The 27,006-nt window shown below is 40.3% G+C and overlaps 2 protein-coding genes across 4 annotated transcripts in view; one reads left to right on the top strand and one right to left on the bottom strand.

The window, feature by feature from the left end:
• Pygl (glycogen phosphorylase L) overlaps positions 1 to 24,131 on the top strand; it is a 36,299-nt gene extending 12,168 nt beyond the window's left edge. The window contains exons 5-20 of one of the 2 annotated variants that reach the window (XM_076850276.2): positions 5,248 to 5,379; positions 9,049 to 9,160; positions 9,448 to 9,530; positions 13,170 to 13,313; positions 13,541 to 13,633; positions 14,300 to 14,446; positions 14,785 to 14,948; positions 15,441 to 15,555; positions 16,038 to 16,139; positions 16,263 to 16,410; positions 16,530 to 16,588; positions 16,694 to 16,835; positions 18,443 to 18,650; positions 20,747 to 20,881; positions 21,318 to 21,384; positions 23,785 to 24,131. In XM_076850276.2, coding sequence (XP_076706391.1) covers positions 5,248 to 5,379; positions 9,049 to 9,160; positions 9,448 to 9,530; positions 13,170 to 13,313; positions 13,541 to 13,633; positions 14,300 to 14,446; positions 14,785 to 14,948; positions 15,441 to 15,555; positions 16,038 to 16,139; positions 16,263 to 16,410; positions 16,530 to 16,588; positions 16,694 to 16,835; positions 18,443 to 18,650; positions 20,747 to 20,881; positions 21,318 to 21,384; positions 23,785 to 23,961 — 2,028 coding nt within the window. In that variant the 3' untranslated portion in view covers positions 23,962 to 24,131. The remainder of the gene's footprint in view (positions 1 to 5,247; positions 5,380 to 9,048; positions 9,161 to 9,447; positions 9,531 to 13,169; positions 13,314 to 13,540; positions 13,634 to 14,299; positions 14,447 to 14,784; positions 14,949 to 15,440; positions 15,556 to 16,037; positions 16,140 to 16,262; positions 16,411 to 16,529; positions 16,589 to 16,693; positions 16,836 to 18,442; positions 18,651 to 20,746; positions 20,882 to 21,317; positions 21,385 to 23,784) is intronic. The other variant, XM_076850277.2, reaches the window with a different exon arrangement.
• A 298-nt stretch (positions 24,132 to 24,429) lies between these two features.
• Abhd12b (abhydrolase domain containing 12B) overlaps positions 24,430 to 27,006 on the bottom strand; it is a 29,912-nt gene continuing 27,335 nt past the window's right edge. For both annotated transcript variants that reach the window (XM_076850278.1, XM_076850279.1), the window contains 3 exons: positions 26,385 to 26,463; positions 25,206 to 25,324; positions 24,430 to 25,090 (listed from right to left, as the gene is read on the bottom strand). In XM_076850278.1, the coding sequence (XP_076706393.1) occupies positions 25,063 to 25,090; positions 25,206 to 25,324; positions 26,385 to 26,463 (226 nt within the window). In that variant the 3' untranslated portion in view covers positions 24,430 to 25,062. The remainder of the gene's footprint in view (positions 25,091 to 25,205; positions 25,325 to 26,384; positions 26,464 to 27,006) is intronic.

Raw genomic sequence — 27,006 nt, 5'->3', positions numbered from 1 at the left:
CATACACCTGAAATCCCTGCAGCTCGGGAGACTGAGGCAGGAGAATCATGAGTTCAAAGCTAGCCTCAGCAAAACCAAAGTGCTATGGGGCAGGAGGTAGGAAAGATGGTGGAATGAAAGTGACATCATTACTCAGCAAATAGATTTCAAAATTCTCCCTCACCTCTTGCAGGTGTATTTTCCTGCCAAATTTTATGAAACATCTGTCATTATTAATCACCCTTCCTTTTAAATGGTCTTTATTTTGGGAAACCATCCCCTTTTCTACAGAACAAGGAAATGCATTTTCCAGTATCCTTAAAGAAAGTGGAGAGAGAGAGACCAGATAGCTTTTGCTAATCTAAATATTCCAAACCTAGCCTCAGTAGCCATCACCACTTCTTTAATTCTGACTTGAAATTCAATCCAGACATAATTTTTTAAGTGAAAATATAAAATATATCATTCCATTAAAACACACACACACACACACACACACACACACACACACACACATTTCCATTAAAAACAAAAAAATCTGCCCTGAAAGCTGCTGCCTCTTCAAGAGCATGGTCACACCCACTTACAGGCACCCTGCAGTGGCAGATACACAGTAGGCTGAGCTGGAAGGTCTGTGAAGATTGATAGACTTTTAATTTTTAAGTCTCTTCAAAGAAGATTTGCTGGGGGAACAAAACTGTTCATTGTGAACCCTCCTGAGGAAAAGAGTTGCATTGATAAAATTCTGGACTTACCAAGAATTCTAATGGGAATCACTGGAACCTTACCAGAAATAGTCTTCAGTAAAAATAACTGGCCACTGGGAGGTAGGGTGAGAGAAGGTGACTACAAAAACCTCACATAAAAGTTAGCAGTCACACCACTGTTCCCAGTGGAAGGGTGCTCACTGTGTGTGTCTCAGGGTTGAGTCACAGTGTCTGTGAACCCCTCTCTTCTTAGAACCCGCGCCAAGCCAGTTCCAGTCAGTTACACACGGTTCACATTACCCAGTCCAGTTATCATTGTGGAATTCTTGGAGTTCCCCCAGAAATATTCTCAATATTCTTATTTATATATCTTACTGAAATTATTAACACATACTAATTGTACAGATTAATGGGTCTCACTGTGCTATTTCTACAAAGGTGTTCATAGTGCACCGATCACATCCATCTTTTCTTCTTCTGCCTTTTCCTGTCTCGTCTTTTCCCCCTTCCTCCAACCCCCTTCCCAATCCCTAGAAATTCCTCTTCTACTGTCTTTTCCTTTTTTTTATGTTTTCATATATGAGAGAACACAAACAACACTAGACTTTCCATGTCTGGCTTATTTCACTTAACATGATGATCTCCAGTTCCATCCACTTTCCTGCAAATAATAGTATCCCACTCTTGTTTATGGTTGAATAATACTCCACTGTGAATATGTAACCCATTTTCTTCATCCATTCATCTGCTGATGGGCAGCTAGGTTGCTTCCATTGCTTAGCTATAGTAAATACCACCACAACATATTATCACAAAGCTAGGTTTATTAACTCTCCTGGTTTGTCCACAATTTCTCCATGTATTTTGTATCACACAGTTGAAGGGGAGAGCATTTCTTAAAACTCAGTAACAGACAGAGCCCCGTGAGCTGACTCTGCTTCACTGCTTGTTGGGATACAGATTCTACTGAGTAACTCCTCTAGAGAGACCCACGACGAGCTGCTGCCTCCACCCAGCATGGCTCTCCCACTCCAGAGAGCACACTTGCTTTGGGTCAGCCCTGCAGAGCCCCTGAAGGGAACAGATCAGCCCACTTGGCTGTGAATGACACTTTCCTCCCACCTCACCCCCATTTTGACTCAGTACTTGTACATTCAGGATCACTGGCTATCTGGAAATCTAAATTCACAGAGGGCTTTGTTAATCCACTGGAAGAAAGCAAGGTAAAGTGAAGGTTTATCCTCATCCCATGGCTTCTGTGGATTTAGTAGAGGGAACAGGCAGCAGTTTTGTCTTTCTCTTCATTCTGCTGAGATAAACTTGTGCTTATAAAATACCAGTTTTTCAATCTACCTTAAAAACAAGCCTTGTAAAAGTGAGGTTATTACTCACTAATCCTTCACCAAATCATCAAGAGATTCAGAATAAAGATCAGCAAGCAAATGGGGCTTCCTACAAACTTGCTAGCTCCGAAAAATTTAAACCAGCCATAAACTGGGAGGGATAAAGTAAGCCAATGTTTCGTGGCATTAAGATTGATCAACTGACTAGTCCTTGGTCACATAACAGTGTGCCCTCGCTGGGTGTGATGGCACACACCTGTAATCCCAGTGACTCAGGAAACTGAGGCAGGAGGATCACAAGTTCAAGGCCAGCCTGGACAACTAAGAAAGACCCTGTCCCAAAAATAAAAGAGGCTGGGGATGTGGCTTAGCAGCAGAGCACCAGTGGATTCAATCCCTGCATTAGGTGGAAAAAAGTGTTTCCTCAAAGAGTAAATATAACTGGGACTTCACAAGAGCTGCAGGGGAGTGGGCCCAGCAGGGGTCCTGCAGAGCCAGCCTCTGCACAGTCTGTGATCCTGCTGCCTTTCTCAGCGGAAGAGATGTTGTCAGTTCTCCCACACACAGGACTTTGCAGAGGAAAACGTGCTGTTTCATCTTCCTCCTGCCTCACACAGTCCCTTCAGGAGCTTTCCACAGCAGCCCTGAGTGCTGAAATGAGGTAAATGGGCTACTTTCTATTCAGTGACAGGAAGCAGTGTTCACACTGACCAGTATTTTATAACCCCAAACCTGCCCTTACCCAAGTACAGCATAAAGGATTTTGCAAGCCAAGATGTTTCGCTACTTTGTCGATATTGTCATCTGCTTATTGGAGAGTTTCTAACTAACGGACTGGACAAGCTTCTTATTGACTAGAAAACTTTGTTAAAATTTTATTTTTTGTTTGTTTGTTTGTTCTCTTTAGCACTGGGATAATGGAGTTTAGTTCTGGATTCTGTAGCACAGAATTAGTTATTAGCTTTGTAGCACCTTGTAGCTCTCCAGGCTGCTCTTTGGGTAGACTAGGGACCAGCAGCATCAGGAGCTTGTTAAAATATTGGATTTCAGACCCCCTCTCAGACCTGCTGAGAATCTGCATTCTAACAAGATGTGATTTGACAGTTTGTCCAAATCTACCTCCAGCCTTCCTGGGCTTTATTTCCTTCTATCCTTAGCTGCATTCAGCAGGTTTCAAACTCCCTACTCTTCTACCTGAAGATGTTGTCTGTGAGTTCCCTTTCTATGCATCATCATTTCTTGAAATAAAGTCATGAACTATGTTTGAAAAAAGTGAATGTGTATTTACTTGCCTGGCTCTTGACGTTAATGTTTTGCCTCATATCCCAAAAGACAGTAGCTATGTTTATTTCTCTCTCTGCACTGTGACTGGTCAGGCTTCACATGGAGGGATCATGGGGTATCCAGCATTGTGTCATAATTTCCTAAATAATATCTTTTAAAACAAAGATGAGTGGTCTAAGAGGTGACAGTGAGGAATCAAATAGGTAAAATGACCATATTTGGAATTGTTATAGGGCAAGGACCTGCCACAGAGCTGTGGCAGCCAGAGCAGTCCTTTCTCATTGGTCTTTGCAATCATGCCAAAAAGATTTTAGACATGTCACTCAGAGAAGCAGCATGAACTTATTAGAAGAGACAGAAGAGGGAAAGGGGGACATTCTCAAGGGAGAGGGTGGGTCCTGTCAAAGAGGATAAGTACAGTGTGCCCTTCTGCCTTCCAGTTTTATTGGGGGTCCCAAGGAAGTTTCCAGAGAGTCCCACCCAGAACCATCTCTTGATTTTTGACTGACAGCAAGATGATATCAGACTTACAAGACCCCACTGTGCATGACAATTCTAGGTCACTTTGACCCATGATGACTTGTTCTAAATGAACTTGTTCTTATATAGTTTATGGTTGGGGGCCGTATCTTTATCTCTCTGAGTTCTGGAACCTGATCGGTAGTCCCCCACTCCAGGGTAACTTGTGTTCTTCTTATCAGCATTTCAGGCCTGCACTTTTCCTGCAGATAACCGGTTGTTTGCTAAGGAATGTAGCATATCCTACTGACTTAAGCTAGGCAGGCAGGGCTGCAGGTAAATTGCCACCTTTTTTTTTTTTTTTAAAAAAAAAAAAAAAAAAAAAGCATGTAAGAATCAGTACAGAGGACCCCGTTTATAGAATTATTCCCCGTAACCTCATGCTCCTGTCACTCATATCTGTTACCTATCAGCATGATCTTATTGGCAATTACCTCTTTCTTGCCAGAACACAATTCCATTTTTTAATATATTTGTACTATTTCAGAAGTTTCTTTTACACAGTTTACCTTAAAACTGTATCCCTCCAAATGCATGTATGTGTTGTGTGTGTTGTGTGCGTGTGTGTGTGTGTGTGTGTGTGTGTGTGTTTGATGTTATTATTGTTCTTGCTTTGGTATGTTTGTTTGTTACAAACCAAAATTTGTTCACTATCCAGGATACCCTAAATAAAAACTATGGTTTAAATTTTTTATAAGAAATATTTTGTTATGTATTAGCATAAATACTTGGGGAAATGTTGTGATTGTCAATAAAATAAATTTTTACCTTTTAGTATATAACATTTTCAAAATGAACCTTAACGCGTATCATTTTTAAAAAATCACATAAGGAGTAAGGTAAAAAAAGAACTATGAAATATAATTATTTCTGTTTTAAAAATACTTTATTTTAAAAATAAAACATTTTGTTCTTTAAGTAGCATTTCCTGATTCTGTATATTCTAAACTTGAGAATCTTGCAGGACCCATCAGGTTCATATATCCAAAGGTAAACATCCCTGGAGGTCTTCTCAGTTTAGTTCAAACTAGACAGTTGGCTCCACAGATATTTAGACAGAAGCTCTAGAGCACACAGACCTGAAGTCAATCTTCGCTCTACCATTTAGTCTTTGTGTGACCTCCAGCAATTACGTTTCCTCATCCTTTAAAGGGGACAATCCATAGTTCCCTCCTATTGGGTTGCTATGAGGTTTAAATGCAATAATACATATGAAACATTTAGAGTAGTACTAGCAAGTATTGTTGTTTTGTGATGTAAGACAAAAATGAATTAAGAATGATAAATCCAACCACTTTCTCTCCAGAACAATATTCTTTAGTCCTTTCAGCTAGAGACATTTTTATTGTGAAATAATTGAAGGACTGGGTCCACATGTCTTGAAAAATAAATTCAAAGCAGTGTCGTTTTTGCAGGTAGAAGAGGCAGATGATTGGCTCAGGCATGGAAACCCTTGGGAGAAGGCCCGCCCTGAATTCATGCTGCCTGTACACTTCTATGGAAAAGTAGAGACCACCCCAACTGGGACCAAGTGGATTGACACTCAGGTATTCTGGCCTCCTCGCTACGAACATTTTGTGGAAGGTAGAGTGGTGGGAAGTACCCACTGTCATATGCATGTGACATTGAGAGGAGTATGATTTGTATTGAATGATAGAATGCATTTTTATAAATAAATCTGTTATTTCTCTTAGTGATATCCATTCATTTTGGAGACAAGGGAAGTGACACCAAGAGAGAAGAAACTTTTCCAAGGTCAATTGATTTAGCAGGGTCATTTTGCAATCAGCTTTATCAGAAATCAGTCAGTTCTGTAATATCCATCCTGTTTAGTGCTCCAGTTTTATATGAAGTAGCTGTTGAGGCCAAAGAGGAATAAATTTAAATGCCATTCCTCACCCCACTGCCATATATACATTTACTTACAATTTCTCTAAGATAAGTATTTTAACACTTCAGGGTTTATTTGAAAGATTATCAAAGTTCTTATTCATTGTAAAGTCAGAAAAACAATGCAAACTATGCAGAGTGTACTGTGTTATTCTGTGACAGATCACTTCTAGAAAAGTAATGCTGGTATCAATTCAAGTGCATTTACTTGTTGGGCAAGCACTTTTTCTGTCACTAGATTTGACTATTGCACTATCACTGAACAATGGCACCCCCAGTGGTTATTTGTGCTTTGCCATCTTCATACTTGCTGATGTAAGAAGTTGATTAGTACTGGACAGCCCCACCTAATCAATGGAGCATGACTTGAAATATTTGTTTAATAAGAATTGGTCTCAGGGGCTGGGGATATAGCTCATTTGGTAGAGTGCTTGCCTCAAATGCACAAGGCCTGGGTTCAATCCTCCCCCCCTAAAAAAAAGAAAGAAAGAAAAAGTCTCAGGCTGAAAAGATCAACCACTGACCATTCTTCAAATACTTGAAGAAAATGGTAATGACCAACTAAATGGTGCTCTTATATATGAAAACTGGAAGTCAAAATCAATATTTTAATGCTAAATTTGGTTGATTTGTGAATTATTTTCTATGAGTAAATGCTTTATTTTACCTTAAAATAGCCAAGATCATATTATATAGCTGATTTTTTTAAAAAAATTATGATTTATTTTACTAATTCTTATAGAGCTGTTTACAATTCAGAAAAATAAGACTTTTTTTAAAAAAAGGTTTCTTGTCTGAATATGAATTTATTTAGCATGTAAGATGAGACATTAGGAGCTATAATAAAAAGTATAATGGTATAGGAAATAAACTAATACTGTTATTTGAAGGTAAGATCTTATTTTGTTTTGTTTTTTCATTTCAGTTAAATAATAGACCAAAATCTAAGTCGCAATTGAAAATATATATATATCTCATGAAGAGAGCTGCAAACAAATCAGTAATTAATCCACTTAAAGATTTCACATATGTATCATATGAAACTAGCAATTGTGTTATGGAATTTGGTGCCTAAAACTTCACCAGTGGCTTTTATCAAAATGTATGGTTCACACACCAATCATGGAAGCATTCTATTTACACTATCAGTTCCACTGCTGAGACAACTAGTATTTACAAAGCACCTTTAGATATTTTCATAAGCTATCCCACAATTCAATGAGAGAGTATGTTTCTGTGCCCACAAAAGCAAGATTATGGAGCAAAGGTTAAACCTAGGTCATGCAAGGCTTCGTGGATGACAGCCATCACCTGATGAGCCCCATGTGGTAGCCAATGAGTTCAGAGAGTATGAGGCCAGACACGCTCTGTGCACGCATGGGGTGGCTTCCAGGAAACTGAGCTGTTCATTTCGATCTTGTGTATGTTTGAGTCCTCTGGGAGACCAGAGAGAATTAGAGGTACAAGTGATACATTGGAGGAATTCCTGTGATGGGTAAAGTGGGAAGGAGCGGGATGAGATGGGAAGTCTTCAGACCAAGGTGCCAGCTGTGAAAGAGAAGCAGGAGGAAGCAGGATGCTCAGGAAGAGCTCCAGGCTCTAGTGACTCTGAGCAACTGACTGGGCCCATGAGGCCTGGAGTCAAAAACTGTCCATTAGAAGAGTGACAGCTCTGGTGCTTCAGCCCATGCTGGAGCTTCCTGGAGAAAGTGCACAGTTTCAGTGTGATCTCTCTCTCTTTTTTTTTTTTTTTTTTTTTGAATTTTAGTATTTATTTTTTAGTTATCAGCAGACACAACATCTTTGTTTGTATGTGGTGCTGAGGATCGAACCCGGGCCGCACGCATGCCAGGCGAGCGTGCTACCGCTTGAGCCACATCCCCAGCCCCTCAGTGTGATCTCTTAGGGGGCAGATTCTCTCTGAAGTTGTCTGAAAGGAGATTCAAGTGGTGTACTTCAAGAGTCAGAAATGCAAATCTTGTCTGAACCCAGACTCAGTCCCTCTATGTGAATGACTTTTCCTGATTGATCACAACTTGCTTTAAACATCCTCTGAGACCTTTATTTTTTAGTGGATGATATTCAAATAAGGGTGATATATTATTATTATTTTTTTAGAGAGTGAGAGAGGGAGAGAGAGAGGGAGAGAGAGAGAGAGAGAGAGAGAGAGAGAGAGAGAGAGAGAGAATTTTAATATTTATTTTTTAGTTATCCGTGGACACAACATCTTTGTTTATATGTGGTGCTGGGGATCAAACCCGGGCCGCACGCATGCCAGGCGAGCGCGCTACCGCTTGAGCCACATCCCCAGCCCGGGTGATATATTATTTTGAAGCCACAGTGATCGTGAAAGCATGACTGAATATATCTGATTGATACCAGACATAATGCTTCATTCATTCATAATTCAACAGGCAATAGTAAAAAGGTGTGTGTTTAGGTTTCAGCTCTGCCACTGATTGTGACCTTGGGTAAGTAGTTTCTCTCTCAGCTTTAGTTTCCTTGTGTCCAAAATGAGTGGGTTACACCAAATGATGTCTAGCTTTCTCCACTTCAATTATCCTGTCATTCTCCTTCCAGAGCTTGACTCTGACAAGGCAGGGTTTGGACATGAGTCATGACATGAGTCATTTCTCACATAGATTTTAAATGCATTGTGAAAAATGGTTCATTTTCCTATTCTCTATTTCAATGACTATCACAAAGATTGAGTGAGATTTTTCCAAAGCTCTCATCTTAGACCCAACTCAGCTAATTATCACCTGACTTGGCAGATTGCTGTAGGAACCACTAAAATAACTCTTCTATATGTAACTTTAAAAATGCATTTTAAATATCATATGTAACGTTCTGTCTTCATGAAATGCCTGTTCCACTGATTTTCACCATGTTTGCAATCGGGTCAATGAGTAACCTGCACAAAACTTATCCTAATTGTTACCTTTGGGTAGGTACAGATTCATCTTTGTCATTCTGCTTGCATGTTTATTATTATTGAGCAGCAGCTTGATCAGGAATATGAAAGATAATGCCTTTTCTAATACTAATACCACAGTTAGCCTTCTCCTACTTATGTATCTGGGCAAGGGCACATGGAATATCAACACAGAAATGCTATAAAGAACCATCCACCTGGATGTTCCAGTTGGGGGAGGAATCACATGATGTCTACTACCCCATCTAGCCCTGGGACCCTCTTCTTGGTTTATACCTTACACAGTTTGAATTAATATAGGGCCAGAAATAGAATTCCATTGCAGTCTCTCAGCCCATTGTTAACCTATATATGAGAAACAATAAGCAGCTGCATCTATTCACTTCCACAGGTGGTCCTGGCCCTGCCTTATGACACCCCTGTGCCTGGGTATATGAATAACACTGTCAACACCATGCGCCTCTGGTCTGCCCGAGCACCAAATGACTTCAACCTCAGAGACTGTGAGTACGGTTTCTGTTTAATCTTTTTGGTTGCTAGTCAGAACCAAATTGAGCTTGAGTTTCTGATCTGAAGTCTTCAGCCACTAAACAAAAGTTTTACGGAGAGTAGGGAAGGAAGTTTTTAAAGCAATCCTTCAGTCTGGCCCTCAGACCTCATGTGAAGCCCAGAATGAAGGGTTGTGAGATCCTTTTGGATTTGGGGGCGTCTAAGGAATCACACATGGCATGACATTAAGTGAGATCAAGGCTGGCTTGTCTATTTATTGTTTTTCTGACATTCCCCTCAGTTAATGTTGGAGACTACATTCAAGCTGTGCTGGACCGAAATTTGGCTGAGAACATCTCCCGGGTGCTTTACCCCAATGATAATGTGAGTGATCCTGTGGCAACCAAAGAGCCTATTTAGTAACCCTATAAAATACATATGTAATATTGGTTTTTCTTCTTCTTTACATACAAAATAGGCTTCATGTCTCTTCCTGAAATTCCTAACTTTCCTCTCCTATACAAGTAAGGAAAACAAATTCATACAATTCATAAAAACAGAATAAGTATTTTGTCCTTGATTAATGACCCCTTCTCTAATTGGGGAATTTTGTGGATATATTTCAAAACAGAATCTGAATATTTAAAAAAAAAATGGTGACTCACTGGTGAAGCACTACTCTCTTTCCAGACAGAAAATTTATCTGCAAAGTTAAAAATCCTGAAGATATCCTTCCTGGCCTCTTCCCTCATTGACGGGGCTCTTCCTGACCTTCTTTCCCCCAGCTTGCTGGGTCATGGTCCTGGGAACAGACTCATGAACAAACACGTGCTTCTTTTGGCACTTACTCATGTCTTTAAACTTTTTCTTACAAGTGATTATTCCAATTTTATTTTAAAAATAACTTAGTTTTAAAAAAACGTGGAACTGGATCTCAGATGACTGCTATAAATTCTTAGTTGGTTCAAACATATGTAACTTGAATTTCTCGATGAGAAAAATCATTTTCTTGAAGCTATAACAATTCTTCTTTCTTAACATAATCTTGGATGCAATCAAATTAGCACTCTGCTTTGCATACATGGTAGAAAGCAGGGTTCTTGGGGACATAGATGTAAAACCTACTTAGACCGGATATCTTCTGGTGATAAACCACAGTCTCTCAGAAGGGAGGAAGATTGTATGGATTTGCTGGAGTGGTTTTCAGGAACCTACTCATGTATGTTATTTTTCCTTTGGGGAAAATGCTGCAATTTCTATACATTTCAGGTAAATCTCTAATACAGAAAAGGTTGCTCTGTTTCACAGTCAAAATAAGAATGCTTCCAAGCACAGGACCATACTACCTTCCAAACCCAGGCCTGAAAAACTGTGCAACCAAAAGGGCTTCAAATCCCTCCTCCTGGGGCTGGGGATGTGGCTCAAGCGGTGGCGCGCTCGCCTGGCATGTGTGCGGCCCAGGTTCCATCCTCAGCACCACATACAAACAAAGATGTTGTGTCCACCGATAACTAAAAAATAAAATATTAAAAAATTCTCTCTCTCTCTCTAAAAAAAAAAAATCCCTCCTCCTTCTCCAAATAAGGACCAAACCTGGCTTCATCTGGAAATAATCATCTGCAGTAATTGACAACATATACTAAGTTAATGTGTGGTAAAAAGTTGACTTGATGGGTAAAAGGAGCTCTCAGGATTGGGTTTTGTTTTGTTTTTCAGAATGGAGTGATAAAATCATTTTTGACCATTAACACAAAACAGATTCATTCCCTCTCCTCAACCTGGCAGTACCCCTAGTCCATTCTTGAGTCTCTCTTCCAGAGTGAGTGCGCCCATCCTCATTCTGCCAGTAGTGAGATGTTTGTCCCCAGGTTGAAGTCCTTTAAAGGTACAAGGGATGTACTGTCTTAGGTATGCAGCCCAAGTTCTTCACTGGGGTGACTGCCTGTCCTGTGACTCCTGACAGTGAGGCCCCAGCTGTCCAGAGCTGTTTGCCCTCTTCTTTTCCACCTCGGTGGTATGCACTGGTTTCCTCTGCCTGCAGGGAATGCTCTGACCCTCTGTGTTCATCTGACAAATTCCTACTCATCTTTCAGAGCTCAGACGAAGAATTACCAGATTACCCACATTCTCAAAGTACCATTCATACACCTTAATGTAAATTTTTAAAAAATTGTCATGTTGTATTTCATTACAGTTTTCACTGTAATATATACCATTAGAAAAGAAATAAATGTAAGTAATATAAAAAAAGTACCAAGAATAAAGTAAAAAAAAAAAAATCCTAATTCTACTACCTGTAAATTCCCATTTCTCTTAATGACTTTTAATTTTTGTCAAAGTTACACATAGTTTAAGGAGAACCATTCTATGAAGCTTATTGTAAAAACATAGTCTCCCATTTCTCACTCCCCAGAAGCAATATATCCCTTTGCTTTTAGTTGATTTTTTCAGGTTCTTACCTCCATATTTCTGAAGAACAGAGTTATTTCTACTTTGTGATTTTCTCCCCCATTTTTATAAATGTTTGTCAACTCCCTTCTCTGAAGGATTGGAACAGACCTCACAGTCTCACATACACACTTCCATCACGCAAACACAGAGTTCCCATCCTGGTTCTCTCTACACAAGTCCATGTAATTTCCATGCACTCCTTAGTGTTCACATTATTCTAACTCTGTAAATGCAGCCAGCAGCTATCTGTGCATAGAACTGTCCTCATATAATGATTGCCTTTCCTTTAAAGGTTTCATTTTGTTATTGTTGTTGTTGTTGTAAATAAGTTTGCTTTGTTTGCTTGCCTGGTTTTCTAAGTACTTTTCTTTAATTAACTGTATATTTCACCCCACTTTTTAAAATTTCAATATATCCAAACAGTAGGTATTCCACTACCCAGTCTTTTGAACAGTATCTTCTGGATCTCTCTAGAATGGCTGTTCCCTGGGTTGCAATTCTACTGTTGTCTTAAGATCCTTTCCTATCATTATGAGCATCTATTTAGTCACCTATTATCTAAGGTTTTTATTTCCTGTATGTCCTGTCTTTCTCTTTCTTGTTTTTGTTTTTGTTGCTGTTGTTTGTTTTGTTGTTGTTATTTTATTGGTACTCATATGCTCCCAGCACCTTCTGGGGAAGGCATGGATGAAGTCAATTTTTTTGAGATCTTGAATATCAGAAAACATCTTCACTCTGCCCTCACATTCACAACTTGCCTGGATACCAAAACACTCTCAGGGTTTTATGTTTGTTTGTTTGTTTTTTTAATTTCCTTCCAGTTTTCCTTTTGGAAAAAGGAAGTACAATGTATTTCTGATCAGATTAATTAACATTAATAATTAATATCTTGGCTGTCTGTGTTCTGAAGTTTGGTAGAGAGAAGGCTGAGAGTCTCAGAACTCAGTACATAAACTTGACCCCTCTCTCCACATTGTCAGTATGAGATGGCTGAGACCCCTGCCTTCAACGGTACCTGTTGCCCCAGTTCAGAGATCCCTGTCTTACCACCTCCAGAGAATACAAATCCAACTTCTGCCTGAGCTGGGAAAGGAAGTTGCTTAACTGCAGGAATGGGAGATGTGATCTGAGGCCAGCTGTTCCTTAAACTTTCAACTAACCTTTACCCCCAACTTCACTCCTACTTTCAAAGACACTTGATGCTGCCAATTCCTGGGCTTTGGGGAGGGCTCTGGTGTATCAAATGAGTTGTTTTATGACTCTTCCACTACCAGGTCAGAATTGGGCTGTCTTGGGTCTTTGTCTCAATTACCATTCAACTGTCTTTCAACTTCTAAAACATCTCTGCTGTTGTTTCTCACAGGCTCTATATCCTTTGTCTGAGTACCTTGATTAAATTCCTTTGCTGAGTTTCAGAGAAGAGCAAAGGCTAATGCTAACATGCTCAACCTGCCATCTTTAACCAGCTGTCCAGAGGGTTTGACCTTGACATGCCCTGGGGGGGAGATTCTGATCATATTTTAGCCACACCTACAATGTGAACCACTTTCATTCAGTCTCTCTGGCTTGAAGTTTTTTGAAGGGAAGGAGCTAAGACTGAAGCAGGAGTATTTTGTGGTGGCGGCAACCCTGCAAGATGTCATCCGACGCTTCAAAGCCTCCAAGTTTGGCTCCACTGACAGTGCAGGAACTGTTTTTGACGCCTTTCCAGATCAGGCAAGTATTCAGTATATGGATGCAGACAGGGTCAGCTAGGGATCAGGATTTCCAGCAGATTTGCTCTTCTCTCTCAGTGCTAAAAATGTTGGGTGGGAATAAGATGCTTCTGGTGTTTCCTAGGAGTTGGACATTTTGTTTCAGTGCTTTCCCCAGACATGTGAGGACAAGGCAGCCAGACCCTGGGCCATCAGTCACCTTCACCTTGATGTCTTTTCCCCACCCAGGTGGCCATCCAACTGAATGACACTCACCCTGCACTTGCCATTCCTGAACTGATGAGGATTTTTGTGGATATTGAAAAATTGCCCTGGTCTAAGGTCTGCATAGCTTGGCTCCCCCCCCCCTTTATTAACCAGAATGTCTGTGGTTGAAGGACTACCAAAAAAGCTCTCTTTTCAGTTTTTCAGAATAAGTTCCTATTGCTAACTTCTGATGGCTAGGGTACATTTTGCCCTGATGCGAACCTGACTCCATCCTGAGAATAAGACTAGAAAATCAACCCATGCCTCTTGGGAGGCAGAGAAGTAGCTGTATTAAGGATTATGTTGTGTTTGGCACATTTGTGTCTAAGAGGATTTGAAATTAAATTTCTCTAGCCTCAGAATCTGCTAATTGAAAGTATCCCCATAGCTTTGGAAGTCCGCATTTTAAACATACTTTGTGTCTCCTGAAAGTGTTCCTGTAGTTTTTACTCTTCAACCTTTGTGCATTTAATTTAAAAAGACAAAAAAATAGTAGTGAAGATTTATCAGAATGTTATATTCAGTTCTATTACAGTTTTATATAAAGGTTTTCCCTCTCCCAAAAAATCATGCACCCATTATCTGGACCATTCAGGAACCTAGTGGAATCATGTGGGTCTGACAGCACACACTCAGAGCTATCCTGTTGCAGGCAGGAGGGAGCTGAGGGGGGCTTGGACCTGAGAGGTAGGTGCACTCCCTGTAGAGCAGAGGAAGCAGTTGACCCTCCCCTCCCCACAGGCATGGGAGATCACTCAGAAGACTTTTGCCTACACCAATCACACTGTGCTCCCAGAAGCCCTGGAGCGCTGGCCAGTGGAGCTGGTAGAGAGGTTGCTTCCTCGACATTTGCAAATCATTTATGAGATAAATCAGAAGCACTTGGATGTAAGTCATTTCCAGAGATTCTAACCCCTTATGAGAATGAAGTCTTAAGATGTTAAGGGTGGCTACAGAGTTTTCCTTTCCCAAACTTGAAGTATAAACACCTTTCAATCATTAATATATCAAAGTACTCAAGTCTGAGTGGGGCTGTGTTTAAAACATCTTGAAAGGGCTAGAATGGAGGGAAGGGTGGCACCTCCCTAGCGCTATCTCAACTCCTCTCTGTGGGAATGAAGTTTTTTTATATTCACTGCATCAAAGATTTTGCTTGGGAAGTCAGTAACAGTCCAATGTTGCTTAAACCTGAGAGATCAGCATGGTCTTTCTCTTCCTTTGTCTAGAGAATCGTGGCCTTGTTTCCTAAAGATATGGACCGTCTGAGAAGGATGTCCCTGATAGAAGAGGAAGGAGGCAAAAGGATCAACATGGCCCATCTCTGCATTGTGGGCTGCCACGCTGTGAATGGTGTGGCTAAGATCCACTCAGACATCGTGAAGACAAAAGTGTGAGCCTCCGTTACCAGGCAGCAGGTCTAATATGGACCGTTCATGGAATGATGCTAATAAATACAAGATTGTATTTCCAGATGAGGAAAGGCCCTCTTAAAATGTTTAAAAGTACTTTCTTCTATACAAAGAACACTTCTCTTTAAAAAGGAAAAGAGGAAAATATGAAAAGTAAAAAAATGCCTTCCTCTTCTTCCTAAATCTAGACTTAGGAGCCAAAAAACAAAAACAACAAAAAAGTATCCTGTTATATATGTCAATGCCAGGAAGTCAGATGGAGGTGACTAGATTTGGAACTTTTCTTGTAATTGTTTTGAATTGCAAATGAGTTTCTATTTAGGATGACAGCGATAGCTGCTGCTAGCCCCTCCCTTCACCTTTATGTAATCTTTCTAAGCCTACACTTAGCTTCTCGAATATGATTCTGAGCTTTATGCAGCAAGACTCTGCTGTTGCAGCCAAACTCAGTGATCTGTCTCTTCCACCTCCAGGTTCAAGGACTTCAGTGATCTAGAACCAGACAAGTTTCAGAATAAAACCAACGGTATCACTCCAAGGCGCTGGCTCTTACTCTGCAACCCGGGACTGGCAGACCTAATTGCAGAGGTAATGGGAAGAGCTGAGATGACGGGAGGTCTGGCTGGAAAGTGAGAGGCATGTGCGTGCACTTAACTTCACAAACGCAGTCTGCAGCAGGGCTGGCTTCAGTAGCACGCCCTGCAAATTGTGTAGCTAATCATGACTAACAGCCTGACACACAGATGGAAAATGGTATCCGTATTAGTAAGAGAGAATAACAAAGAGCATGTAAATAACTAGCAGAACCTAGGCTCTTGGTCACCCCTTTAAGTAGATTTCCTATTTTTAACACTTCAATAGCACTGTGACTAATATAAGATACTAGAAAAAGTGTTCTTCCCATGGAGAATTTCCAGCCTTTTCAATGAGTGAGACCATTCTATGAACTGTGTGGTCCAGGAACTATACTCTTACAATAAGAGAGCCCCTCACCCCATACTGACAGAGCTGCTCATTTGGGCTTGATTACCATCCCTGAATGAAAATCACATCTTCCTTTACACTGAAAGAAAATTGGGGAAGACTATGTGAAAGACTTGAGCCAGCTGACGAAGCTACATGGTTTCCTGGGCGATGATGTCTTCCTCCGGGAAATCGCCAACGTGAAGCAGGTAAGGTTCCAGGTGGGGTCACTGCCCTGGAGCTGCCTTTGAGGGTGCACACTCCAATTCTTAAAAATAGACACCCAAACCTTCTAAGTCAGAAGGGCTCTGCCCCATGCACTGTCTCAACAGGAAAATAAGCTGAAGTTCTCTCAGTTCCTGGAGAAGGAGTACAAAGTGAAGATCAACCCATCCTCCATGTTTGATGTCCAGGTGAAGAGGATTCATGAATACAAGCGGCAGCTCTTGAACTGCTTGCATGTGATCACCATGTACAACCGTAAGTCTGCCCTTTAGCTACCAAGGAATCCCATGGAGGTGGAAGCAACAGTCGGGGGTAGTTCTCACCACCTCTGCAGTAGCTGTCTTCCATTCCACTCCCTTCTCCATCTTTTTCAGGCATTAAAAAAGACCCTAAGAAGTTATTTGTGCCAAGGACAGTTATAATTGGTGGCAAAGTAAGCTGATTGCATTCCTTGGGGACCTGAGGGTTCTTATCTCTTGCCATTTCTTCACTTCACCAGTTATGCCTCCTGTCAATGCCTTTGCCATTCTTCCCTAAGGCTGCTCCAGGATATCACATGGCCAAAATGATCATAAAGCTGATCACTTCAGTGGCCGAGGTGGTGAACAATGACCCCATGGTTGGAAGCAAGTTGAAAGTCATCTTCTTGGAGAACTATAGAGTGTCTCTTGCTGAAAAAGGTACTGCCTTCATTGCAAACCATGGGGGTGGGACAAACTGTAGGGATTGCAAGTACCATAAATGGGGTAGCTGACCTCAGGGAGCTAGTAATTTAGGATAGAAGGTGTCACTCATAGGAAAAATAAGGCAGGAGCTATTAAGGTGACCCAAGTAACAATGAGACTGGTGTCTCCAGGGTCAGTATCACAGGATTACATATGCAAATGCATTTTCCTTCCAGCTGGGAAGAGCTGGGTGTAGGTGGAGACTGCTGTGGCACAGAGGGTGCTGTACAAATGGAGTTTTGAAAGGTTTTCAGTTCCCAGTCCCAGTTTTGCAAGAGAACACAAACTATCCAATTTTCAGATATTCCTCTGGTCACTGCTTGGGAAGAAGGGCTGTCACTTGTTCATGTCACAACAAGGAGAGCAGACATCAGGCTGCCAAAGCACGAGGTTCAGATGTGCTTCAGATGGGCACTGTAGGATCAAACACAGTGTTCCCACATGGGGACAGGATGGCAGGAAGCCACTGTCCCTTTTTCTGCTTCTGGGACCTTTGCTTATTTGCATCACATGCTGGCAAAGCACCAACCACACACAAATGCCAGCTGTGTATTACTTCCCAGATTAAAAAGGTAGAAAGGCAGCTCTTTCTTTTTGTTTTGTTTTGGGGTACCTTGAGATAATTGCTTAAGGCTCTGTGCCTAAAGAGAAAAGAGCTAGGTTCCTAGGTTTGCAAATAAATATAAATTGAATCCACAAATAATCTCACAGTAAAGCAGAGAATTGCCCTGACCTTTGTGGTAAGGGGAGGTATGGGGGATTCAGGCAGCACTAATTTGTGTATAAATAAGGCTGAGAAACAGAGGCTTAGTGTCTAACCACAGGCACACCTCAGTTGCAAGTGGCTGATTTCTCTGCAGTGAGAGGGGAGGAGGGAGGTGAGAAATAGAAAGAGATCAGCAATCCAACCTGAGCTTGCAAAAGAGGAGTCTAGAGACCTCTCCGCATTTTATGGACTAAGAAAGAGAGGTTTCAATATATTTAATAAAGCAGAAGAAATAAAAATAAAACTAGAACAAATATTAGAAAGGAGAAAGAGGACAAGAGAAATGTAATGTCAACATTTATATAAAGCTCAAAAGTCTATAGATACTGGGCTGCAGATGTGGCTCAAGTGGTAGCGTGCTCGCCTAGCATGCGTGAGGCAGTGGGTTCGATTCTCAGCACCACATAAAAATAACATAAAGATATTGTGTCCACCTAAAACTAAAAAATAAATATGAAAAAAGTCTATAGATACTCTTCAAACTTTATAAACCAAGAAGTAGTATTATAAGCATATAGTTATATAACACATCACAAATGGACAAAGTGCATGTATGAATATGTGACAGTGAATGCCACTATTATGGATAATTATAATGCAGCAATAAAAAATTAAGGACAAGGTAGACAGATGTGGTTGCCTGCATCAAGGAGAAAGAGCAACTCTGTCCTTGTACCCCACTTTGAATGCTTATCCTATTTAGCATATATTAATCATCAAAACAGGACAGCTAGATAAATACTCAGTTACAAAATCTAGAGAGAGAATCACTGATACTACTGTGTCTCCCTTACAGTCATTCCAGCCACAGATCTGTCAGAGCAGATTTCCACTGCAGGCACTGAAGCCTCGGGCACAGGCAACATGAAGTTCATGCTGAATGGCGCCCTGACCATTGGGACTATGGATGGGGCCAACGTGGAAATGGCAGAGGAAGCCGGAGAAGAGAACCTGTTTATCTTTGGCATGAGGATAGATGATGTGGCTGCTCTGGACAAGAAAGGGTGAGAGAGCAGCTCCTCTTTGTTGGGCAGGTGGTGCCCAGGAGGGTGTGTGATCTCAGAGGGCTTCCATTTCCCACTGAGTCTGGGTCACGTGTGTTGAGGCAGCAGAACATCTCCCCTGGGGAGTCAGGAGAGCCTCCTGGGCCACAGATAAGTCTAAAATCCAGAAGATAAAAATAAAGGAAGCTTAGGCACAGGTACGTGAAGAAGTCTCTTTGTTACCAGCCATTGTAGCCTCAGTGAGCTATTTGGTTCTCTATATCTGTGATTTTTAACTTTTTAATTTTTTTTTCTTTTTAGTTATACATGACAGTAGAATGTATTTTGACATGCATGCATGAGTACAACGTCCCATTCTTGTGCTTGTAGATGATGTGGAGTTACACTGGTCGTGTATTCACATATAAACATAGAAAAGTTATGTCATATGATTCATTCTACTGTCTTTCCCATTCCCATTCCCCCTCTGTTCCTCTAGCTCCCCCTTGTCTAATCCAGTGAACCTCCACTGCCCCCCACCCCTCCCACCTCTGCCTATTGTGAATCAGCATCTTCATATCAGAGGGAACATTGGCCTTTGGTTTCAGGGATTTGGCTTGTTTTGCATAGCATGATAGTCTCCAGTTCCATCTATTTGCCTGCAAATGCCATTCATCTTCATGGCTGAGTAATATTCTGTTGTGTATATGTACCATGTTTTCTTTATCAATTCATCTGTTGAAGGATACCTAGGTTGGTTACATAGCTTAGCTATTGTGAATTAAGCTGCTACAAACATTGACATGGCTGCATCAATGTAGTATGCTGATTTTAAGTCCTTTGAGTAAAAACCAAGGAGTGGGATAGCTGGGTCAAATGGTGGTTCCATTCCAAGTTTTCTAAGGAATCTCCATGCTGCTTTCCAGATTGGTTGCACCAATTTGCAGTCCCACCAGCAAGGTATGAGTGTGCCTTTTCCCCTACATCCTCACCAATTCTTACTGTTGTTTATATTCTTGAAAGCTGCCATTCTGACTGGCATGAGATGGAATCTTAAGAGTAGTTTTGATTTGCATTTCTCTAATTACTAGAGATGTTGAACATTTTTTCAAATATTTCTTGATTGATTGTATATCTTCTTCTGAGAAGTGTCTCTTCAGCTCTCTAGCCCATTTATGGATTGGGGTTTTTTTTGATGTTAAGTTTTTTGAATTATTTATATATCATAGAGATATACGTGCTATATCTGATGTGCGTGTGGTAAAAATTTGCCCCCAAAATGTAGGTTCTCTGTTCACCTCTTGTTACTTGTATTCTTGGTAAATGCCATCCTAACTGGAGTGAGATGGAATCTCAGTGTAGTTTTAATTTGCATTGTGATTTTTAACATTAACCAAAAGATGAACCGTATCTAGTTACAATTTTTTAACTAAAATTTAAATCACTGTCTAGTACTTCCTTAAGATCTCAAAGAGATGAACCAAAACATGGTAGAGGATAGGAATATACAGAAGTACTCGGGAATATTTGTTGTCACTTACTACCTAACTGTGTTTTTCAACCTGAGTTCAAGCAAGAAATGAAGAGCAATGTCCAAAGGAGCTCTAGGGGTCACAAAATTTGGAGGGTATTGAATATATTTCCTGACTTAGAAGTAAATTTCACTCAGTAGCAACAAATCTGAAGAATCTGTGGATCCAAAAAGCAACTGGTTCCTGTAAGAAAAGGCTTGTTTTGAGTCATAAAGTCTGCTTTGAAATGAACCTTGCCACATTCTAGCAGATAAGACTACTGCTGTGTGACTATGAAGTTTTCATTATCTACTGTTCTTAGTGTCTTTGGTTACAGGATTGAATCAAATTTAGAAGGGAAAAAACCTTCAGGATCCAGAAAAGAAATTATTTGTACTCATGTTGAAATCTATGATGACTTCTGTAAATGCTAGTATATCTGAATGCATTTTGAATTAAAACTTTTATTGGAATGCATTAATCAGAATCGTGGATTTCAAATATGCCACAATTAATGCATTTTTATAGCTACTGCAGTGTCGACTGTGTGGTTAACCGCACACACTAACAGTCTTTTTGTCATCACCACCCATCCCTCCCCCACAGATACGAGGCAAAAGAATACTACGAGGCACTTCCAGAGCTTCAGCTGGCCATCGATCAAATTGATAATGGGTTCTTTTCTCCTAAGCAACCTGACCTCTTCAAAGATATCGTCAATATGCTGTTTTATCATGACAGGTGAGTTCCTATAAGAAAATGGTACGATTTAGGCTGTGAAATGGGAAGAGAACTTCTTCAACTACAGCCCATTCATATAGATTAGCTTAGGTCTGTGATCTGATCAGCTAACTAAGCTTGGGGGTGGGAGGATGGGAAGAGTCTTCACCAACGGTGCTACTAAGATTTAAGAATAAGACCCTCAAACCTGGCATTCTTTTTCTTCTTCCACTGATCTATTCAACTTTCTAATACATACATATTTTGATATATTTACATGTGGAAAGAACTATAAAAATGTTGAGGGCTGGCAAACATTCTTATGAACAGGTAAACCAGCCATGCCTGACATTAAGCAAAAGAGAATTTTAAGTAGAATCTTAGCTTGCATCTGTTAATGAAGCTTTCTGTTGTTTTGTTTTTTCCTTCTAACCCCACCCCCCCCCCAAAAAAACAGATTTAAAGTCTTTGCAGACTATGAAGCCTATGTTAAATGTCAAGAAAAAGTCAGTCAGCTGTACATGGTGAGTAAGTTTAATATGGTTTGTTAAACTTCTTGTTTCATTAAATCTAAATATCAGGGCCCCACTAATCAATCACAAATAGGTGGGGTTTGGGGTGTGCCTCAGTGGTAGAGTATATGCCTAACATATATAAGGAAGGCCTTGGGTTTGATCCCCAGCACCACAAGAGAAAAAATGAAATAACTATTCAGGTTGTTCAGATCAAAACTTGACTTATTTCATAAGTTTAGGCAGAGGTTGGGATTCAAGATTTCAGTAATAATTGTAAAATTTTTTAATACCCAAATAAAAATCACATTTATTGAGCATATAGCAGCAGGTAGCAGGCACATTCTAAAAGTTCAGGATATAAATCCTTAGAGAGGCACTTGGGGTCTTCATGACTGGCACCATGGTTGGCACTGAGAGCATAGCACGGACAAGAAAGGGTCCCGCCCAGCTTCCCTCAAGCAACCTGCACTGCAGAATTCTTCACCAGAGGTGGACATCACAATCACCAAGGCCGCTATTATAAAGTATTGATGTGCGCCCCCAACGCTGCTGCCCTCTGCTGCCTCACCAGACATTCTGACCCAGCAGTGTGTGGTATCCTCCATTAGTATTTGGAAAACCTGCCAAGACGATTCTAAGGTTGAGCCTTAGTTTATTGCAATAAGAACTGACTCCCCATCTCATTCTTTGAAAATTGCAAAGTAAATACCTCTCCTCAACTACTAGAGTGGGGCTATAGAAATAGAATAAAACTGTATAGAAGGAGGAGAGTTTTTATGTTTGAATTTTTTTCAAATTATACAGAAAAATAAAATAATAGCTAAAGTCACGTGAATAAGGCTCACATGCAAAGTGGCACACCTTTATCAATTAGTCCTCTAGGTGTATTTTGTAAGGATGTGTCAAGGTTGATCATGTCTGATAAGAGAGACTTAGAGAATTTCAGGTCCTCCCAGTGAAATGGATACAGGAGAGGCAGCTCTGTGTCAAGACTCCTGGGACGGCACCACTAATTTTGTTTTCTATTCCTTTTCCAAGACAGGTGACAGGTAGTTCCTACTCATCGTAGGTATCCTATTGGGGTTTTCAAATGAGATTATTCAAGGTCTGTGCTGCTTTTTGGCCACTATCTTCTGGTTTGAGTCACACCCATCCCCCAACAGTGTACAGATCAGAGAAGTTGGTAACAGCTTTGAACAAGTGAGACTGCACTAGAGCTAAGCTACATGGCTCACTACCTGCTTCTTGAACTTTGGAGGCAGCAGCCACATATAGCCATCATGAACTCAAAGACAGATAAAGGGAAATGTAAGTAGAACAGAGCAGGAAAGGAAAATATGAACAAGGACAGGGACAAATGTAAATGTCAGTTTTACAAAGGGGATCTCCTCTGTAAATGTATGGCCCAATCCCAAAGGATGACCATCTAGAAGCCCAGGATGTGATTCCATCTTGCTTGTTTATTAATGCAAATTGCAGTTTTCTACTCTTAACAGTATTATGTTCTTGAGGCTTAGTAAACATGACCTACCTAGTTGGGAAAGCTGTTCACTATGCATTTAAGCAGTTGAAGAAAGGGAAGAAAGGTGTGGTCTTCTTGTTGTGTCCTCCCAGTGGAAGTTTTGTTATCATAGTCAGTTTCAAAAGTCTGAACTAAGTACAGTAACTTAAGGTTTGATGGTAATTTTTGTCTTGCTCTTAAAGGCTTAAAATGCATGGTTAACAACTTTGAGTAGCTCACAGTTAACTTTTAGAGTTCTTTGGAAAATAATGAGGCTATAAGTTAAACATCATTTTATATTATTTTACATAAAATCATAAAATTGTGATATTATATTTTTATTAAGGTGTCTTGTTTCACCCTGTTTTGGAACCCCAATGGGGTATTTGGAATTTAGTGTAAACCTACTAGGCCAGATACTTTGGAAAGAACAAGAGAAGCTAAGTGGGTCAACAGAGTCTTTCACTGTTTTGTAGCTGACATTCTGGAGCAGAGATTTTCATACTTTGTGAGCCACATGTTAAATCTCTTGACATGGCATCTTGTAGACAATGAATGTTAGTCTCTTACTGCCCCATAGTTTAAAGGGAGGTGCCCTCATTCAAAATAAAGCATGGGAAATGGATGTAACTTACATGCCAAAGCATTTTAAGTATAGGAAGAATTACCAACTAGAAAATTCACACCCATAGTTTCTCTTAAAATGAAAAATATTTTTTTGTTCCTCAGAGAAGTATACTCTGAATATGAGAAAAGTGCATTCCATACCTATCTGTCAACTGTGGAGACAGTGTGTTTACAATTCACTCTAGTTTACTCCTGTCATTTTCTCCTTGAAATGTGCTTGGTCTGATGTTTGTCATGAAGCTCGCTGGCACTCAGGCTGTACCCGCATATTTTGTTCACAGAATCAGAAAGCCTGGAACATGATGGTACTCAAAAACATAGCTGCCTCTGGGAAATTCTCCAGTGACCGGACAATTAAGGAATATGCCAGGGATATCTGGAACATGGAGCCTTCGGATCTAAAGATCTCCCTGTCCAATGAATCTAGGAATGGGGTGGACAAAGCCAGTGGAAATTGAATCATAACATGTCTCTAAAAAAAAAAAAAAAAAAAAGAGCTTCTTATTGAATTTGAACATTTTCACAGCATTCATTGATTTATTACCTAATAGTTAAGTATCTTTGGGAATGGAAAGGGAACATGTATGGTTGTATTTAGGACTGAAAATAAAGTGTCAATTTCTGAAGACTCCAGGAGTGCCAAAACTTATTGCTTTATAGCAGATTGGTAGCTTGCAAGGACTTAACCCAAAACTAATCAGAAAGTTGGAAAAGTGCTTAGAACTTGATAGTGCTATTTAAATGCATTAAACAAAAACAAATTCTTTAACTACAGTGAAGCATTGGTTTTTTTTAATATCTTTATTTATTTATTTTTATGTGATACTGAGGATCAAACCCAGTGCCTCACACATGCAAGGCAGGTGCTCTACCACTGAGCTACAGCCCCAGCCCAAAGCACCTTTATTTAATACTGCTAAGTCCAAACCAAAGACTATGTCTTAGTCTATTCAGGCTGCTCTAACAAAATGTCATAAACGGAATAACTTATAAATAATAGAAATTTATTTCTCATAGTTCTGGCAATAAGAAGTCCAAAATCAAGGGGCTGGCAGATTCAGTGTCTAGTGGGGACCACTTTCTGTTCACAGGTGTGGTCTTCTTGTTGTGTCCTCCCAGTGGAAGGGGTACAGAGCTCTTCGGGCCTATATTATAAGGACACTAATCCTGTTCATGACTGAACTCTCATGATCCAGTCACCTCCCCCAACATCATAACCTTCGACATATGAATCTGGGGGCAGGCGCAGATGTTCCCACCATAGCAAATGTCCCCAGTCTGATGACTATACATTTTTAGATGAGATCCACATTTTACCAAATTCTGATTCTCCAGAGTGATGAGGTTTCAGCATGTTTCAAAGTAGACTATGATGAGCTGAATGAGAACATTCCATGCCACCCATACATTCTCCTTGTTTAGATGACAAGTGTCTTGGGGAAGTGTCAGTGGTTTCAGCTCATTCAAGCATCCCAGTAGAATGTTGCGTAAGGAAAATATACCTTCTAGGTAGTATTTGGACCAAGTCCTCAGTGAAGATTGCTGCTACTCGCATGACCTCACGCCCACTGCTCACTCAGGAAATCTCTGCAGAAAAAGAACCTAGATCAGCCCACACCTTCCTTCCTTAGATCCAGGTAAGCCAGAGCAGTCCTAATTGCTTTTACAGGAAAATAGATGTATTCAAAAAAGCAGTTCTTACCTCACGGTTTTTAATAGTATGGGACTTTTGTAAAGGAAATTGTGATGGAAACCAGGAGGAAAGATAACCATCTTGACCCTCTCTTTGTGCCTGTAGGCATCATGTGCAATTTCATAGAGCTGAAAGAAAAAGAAAAAAAGGGATTCAAAGGCCAACAGTTCAAAGCCATAGGCTCCCTATATGATTTTCCTAAAAAGGTACAGAAACAACCAACTTGGGGGGTTTATCTCATTGGTTCAGAGACATGAGGCCTCTCCATGTCCCCAGCTAGCTGCCTCTACAGCTAAGGAAAAGAAGGCTGCACAGCCAATATAGGACACGGATCAAACCTCATCCTCCTCTGCCTGTACCCCACTGCAGAGGAACAGGGTATGTTATGGACCCACTCCAGGAGAGGTTTGTTTAAAGGGAAAAACTGCAACCCTATTTTTAGAGCCACTACAGTAGAAGCAACATTTTCCGGCTTGGCTATGAAATGTCCACCCAGAGCTATGTTAAACCAATGCAGGAATATTTGGAGGAGAAATGATCAGACTATGAGAACTGTAATAATCCATTTAATTATTTGAAAATGCTACCATCCTAGGTGGTGACTGTAGGTGGGTAGGTTGTGGCTAAAGGCAGACAGTCACTGGAGGCATGCTCTAGGGGATTAGATCTCCAGTCCCTGGCTCCTTGATCCTTCTCTCTCCTTCCTGGCTGCCAGGAGCTGAGGAATTTTCCTCCACCATGCCCTTCACCATAGTGTTTCACCATGGACTGAGACCTCTAAAACAGTGAGCCAGAATAAACTCTTCCTCCTCTAAATTGTTCTTGTCAGATGTTTTGATTAGAGCAACAAAAAGCTGACTAATACAAACATGGAGCCTTCCACACAGCCTGGAATCTTCTTTCCACTTAGGAACCACAGACCCCACACGAGGGGCCCAACTCTGCCCACAAACATGCCTTTGAGCTAAGTAGCCAAAGACACTGAAATTTATTGTGTGAAATTTGCACAATTTTAGAAGACCTTGTATTTTCCCTTATTCTACCAGACATCGTGGCTATTTAAGGGTGCAGAATCCCCTATACTGTTGGAGATCTTCCTTAAAACTAACCAAAGTTCAACTGGTTGAAAAAACAAAAGAAAAGAAATGCATATAGTGAGTTTCAATGGTCTCTGAGCTTGTCGTTTACCTTTTTTCCACACTCCAGAGGCACAGTCCTGTCATCCTCTCCATGTAAGATGAGCAGGGGAGAAGACAGGAATTTAACACTGAGACAAGTGGGAGAAAAGCATTCAGTTCAGGAGCTGTACATTGAGATCTCTCCTTTTCTTTTCTTTTTTTTTTTCAAAGTTAATACCTTTTTCCTTTCTCACATATAAAAAGAACTAATTTCATGATAAAAATAATAATCATGGTGATAATGTATAAACTATCACTATCCAATCTCTTCCCAAATAACCTAAAGAACTATAAGATCACCAGTATCTAGAACAATGGTTGGCGCATATTAGGTACTACTCAAATATTTTTTTGAAGACATACAAGGAAGAAGGAGATCTCTCCTTTTCTCAGGTAAAGTTTTAGCTAAACATAAAGTTCACCTAAAACTTCATTTACAAGAAATCTCCTTCCTTCCAAAGAATAACAGCTTCATGTATTAAAAAATTGCATAGGGTAACTTTTTTTCCAGGAAAATGTCCTTTTAAACAATTTGAATATTTCATTAATTTAACATACTTCTATCTGACTTTTTGAAATACTGAAGAAATACACTGAAATGCTGAATTTGCACAATGTTAGAAGACCTTGTA

The sequence above is a fragment of the Callospermophilus lateralis genome, chromosome 3 (assembly GCF_048772815.1).
Source record: "Callospermophilus lateralis isolate mCalLat2 chromosome 3, mCalLat2.hap1, whole genome shotgun sequence".
NCBI lineage: Eukaryota > Metazoa > Chordata > Mammalia > Rodentia > Sciuridae > Callospermophilus > Callospermophilus lateralis.
This window is presented reverse-complemented; position numbering and strand designations above follow the sequence as displayed.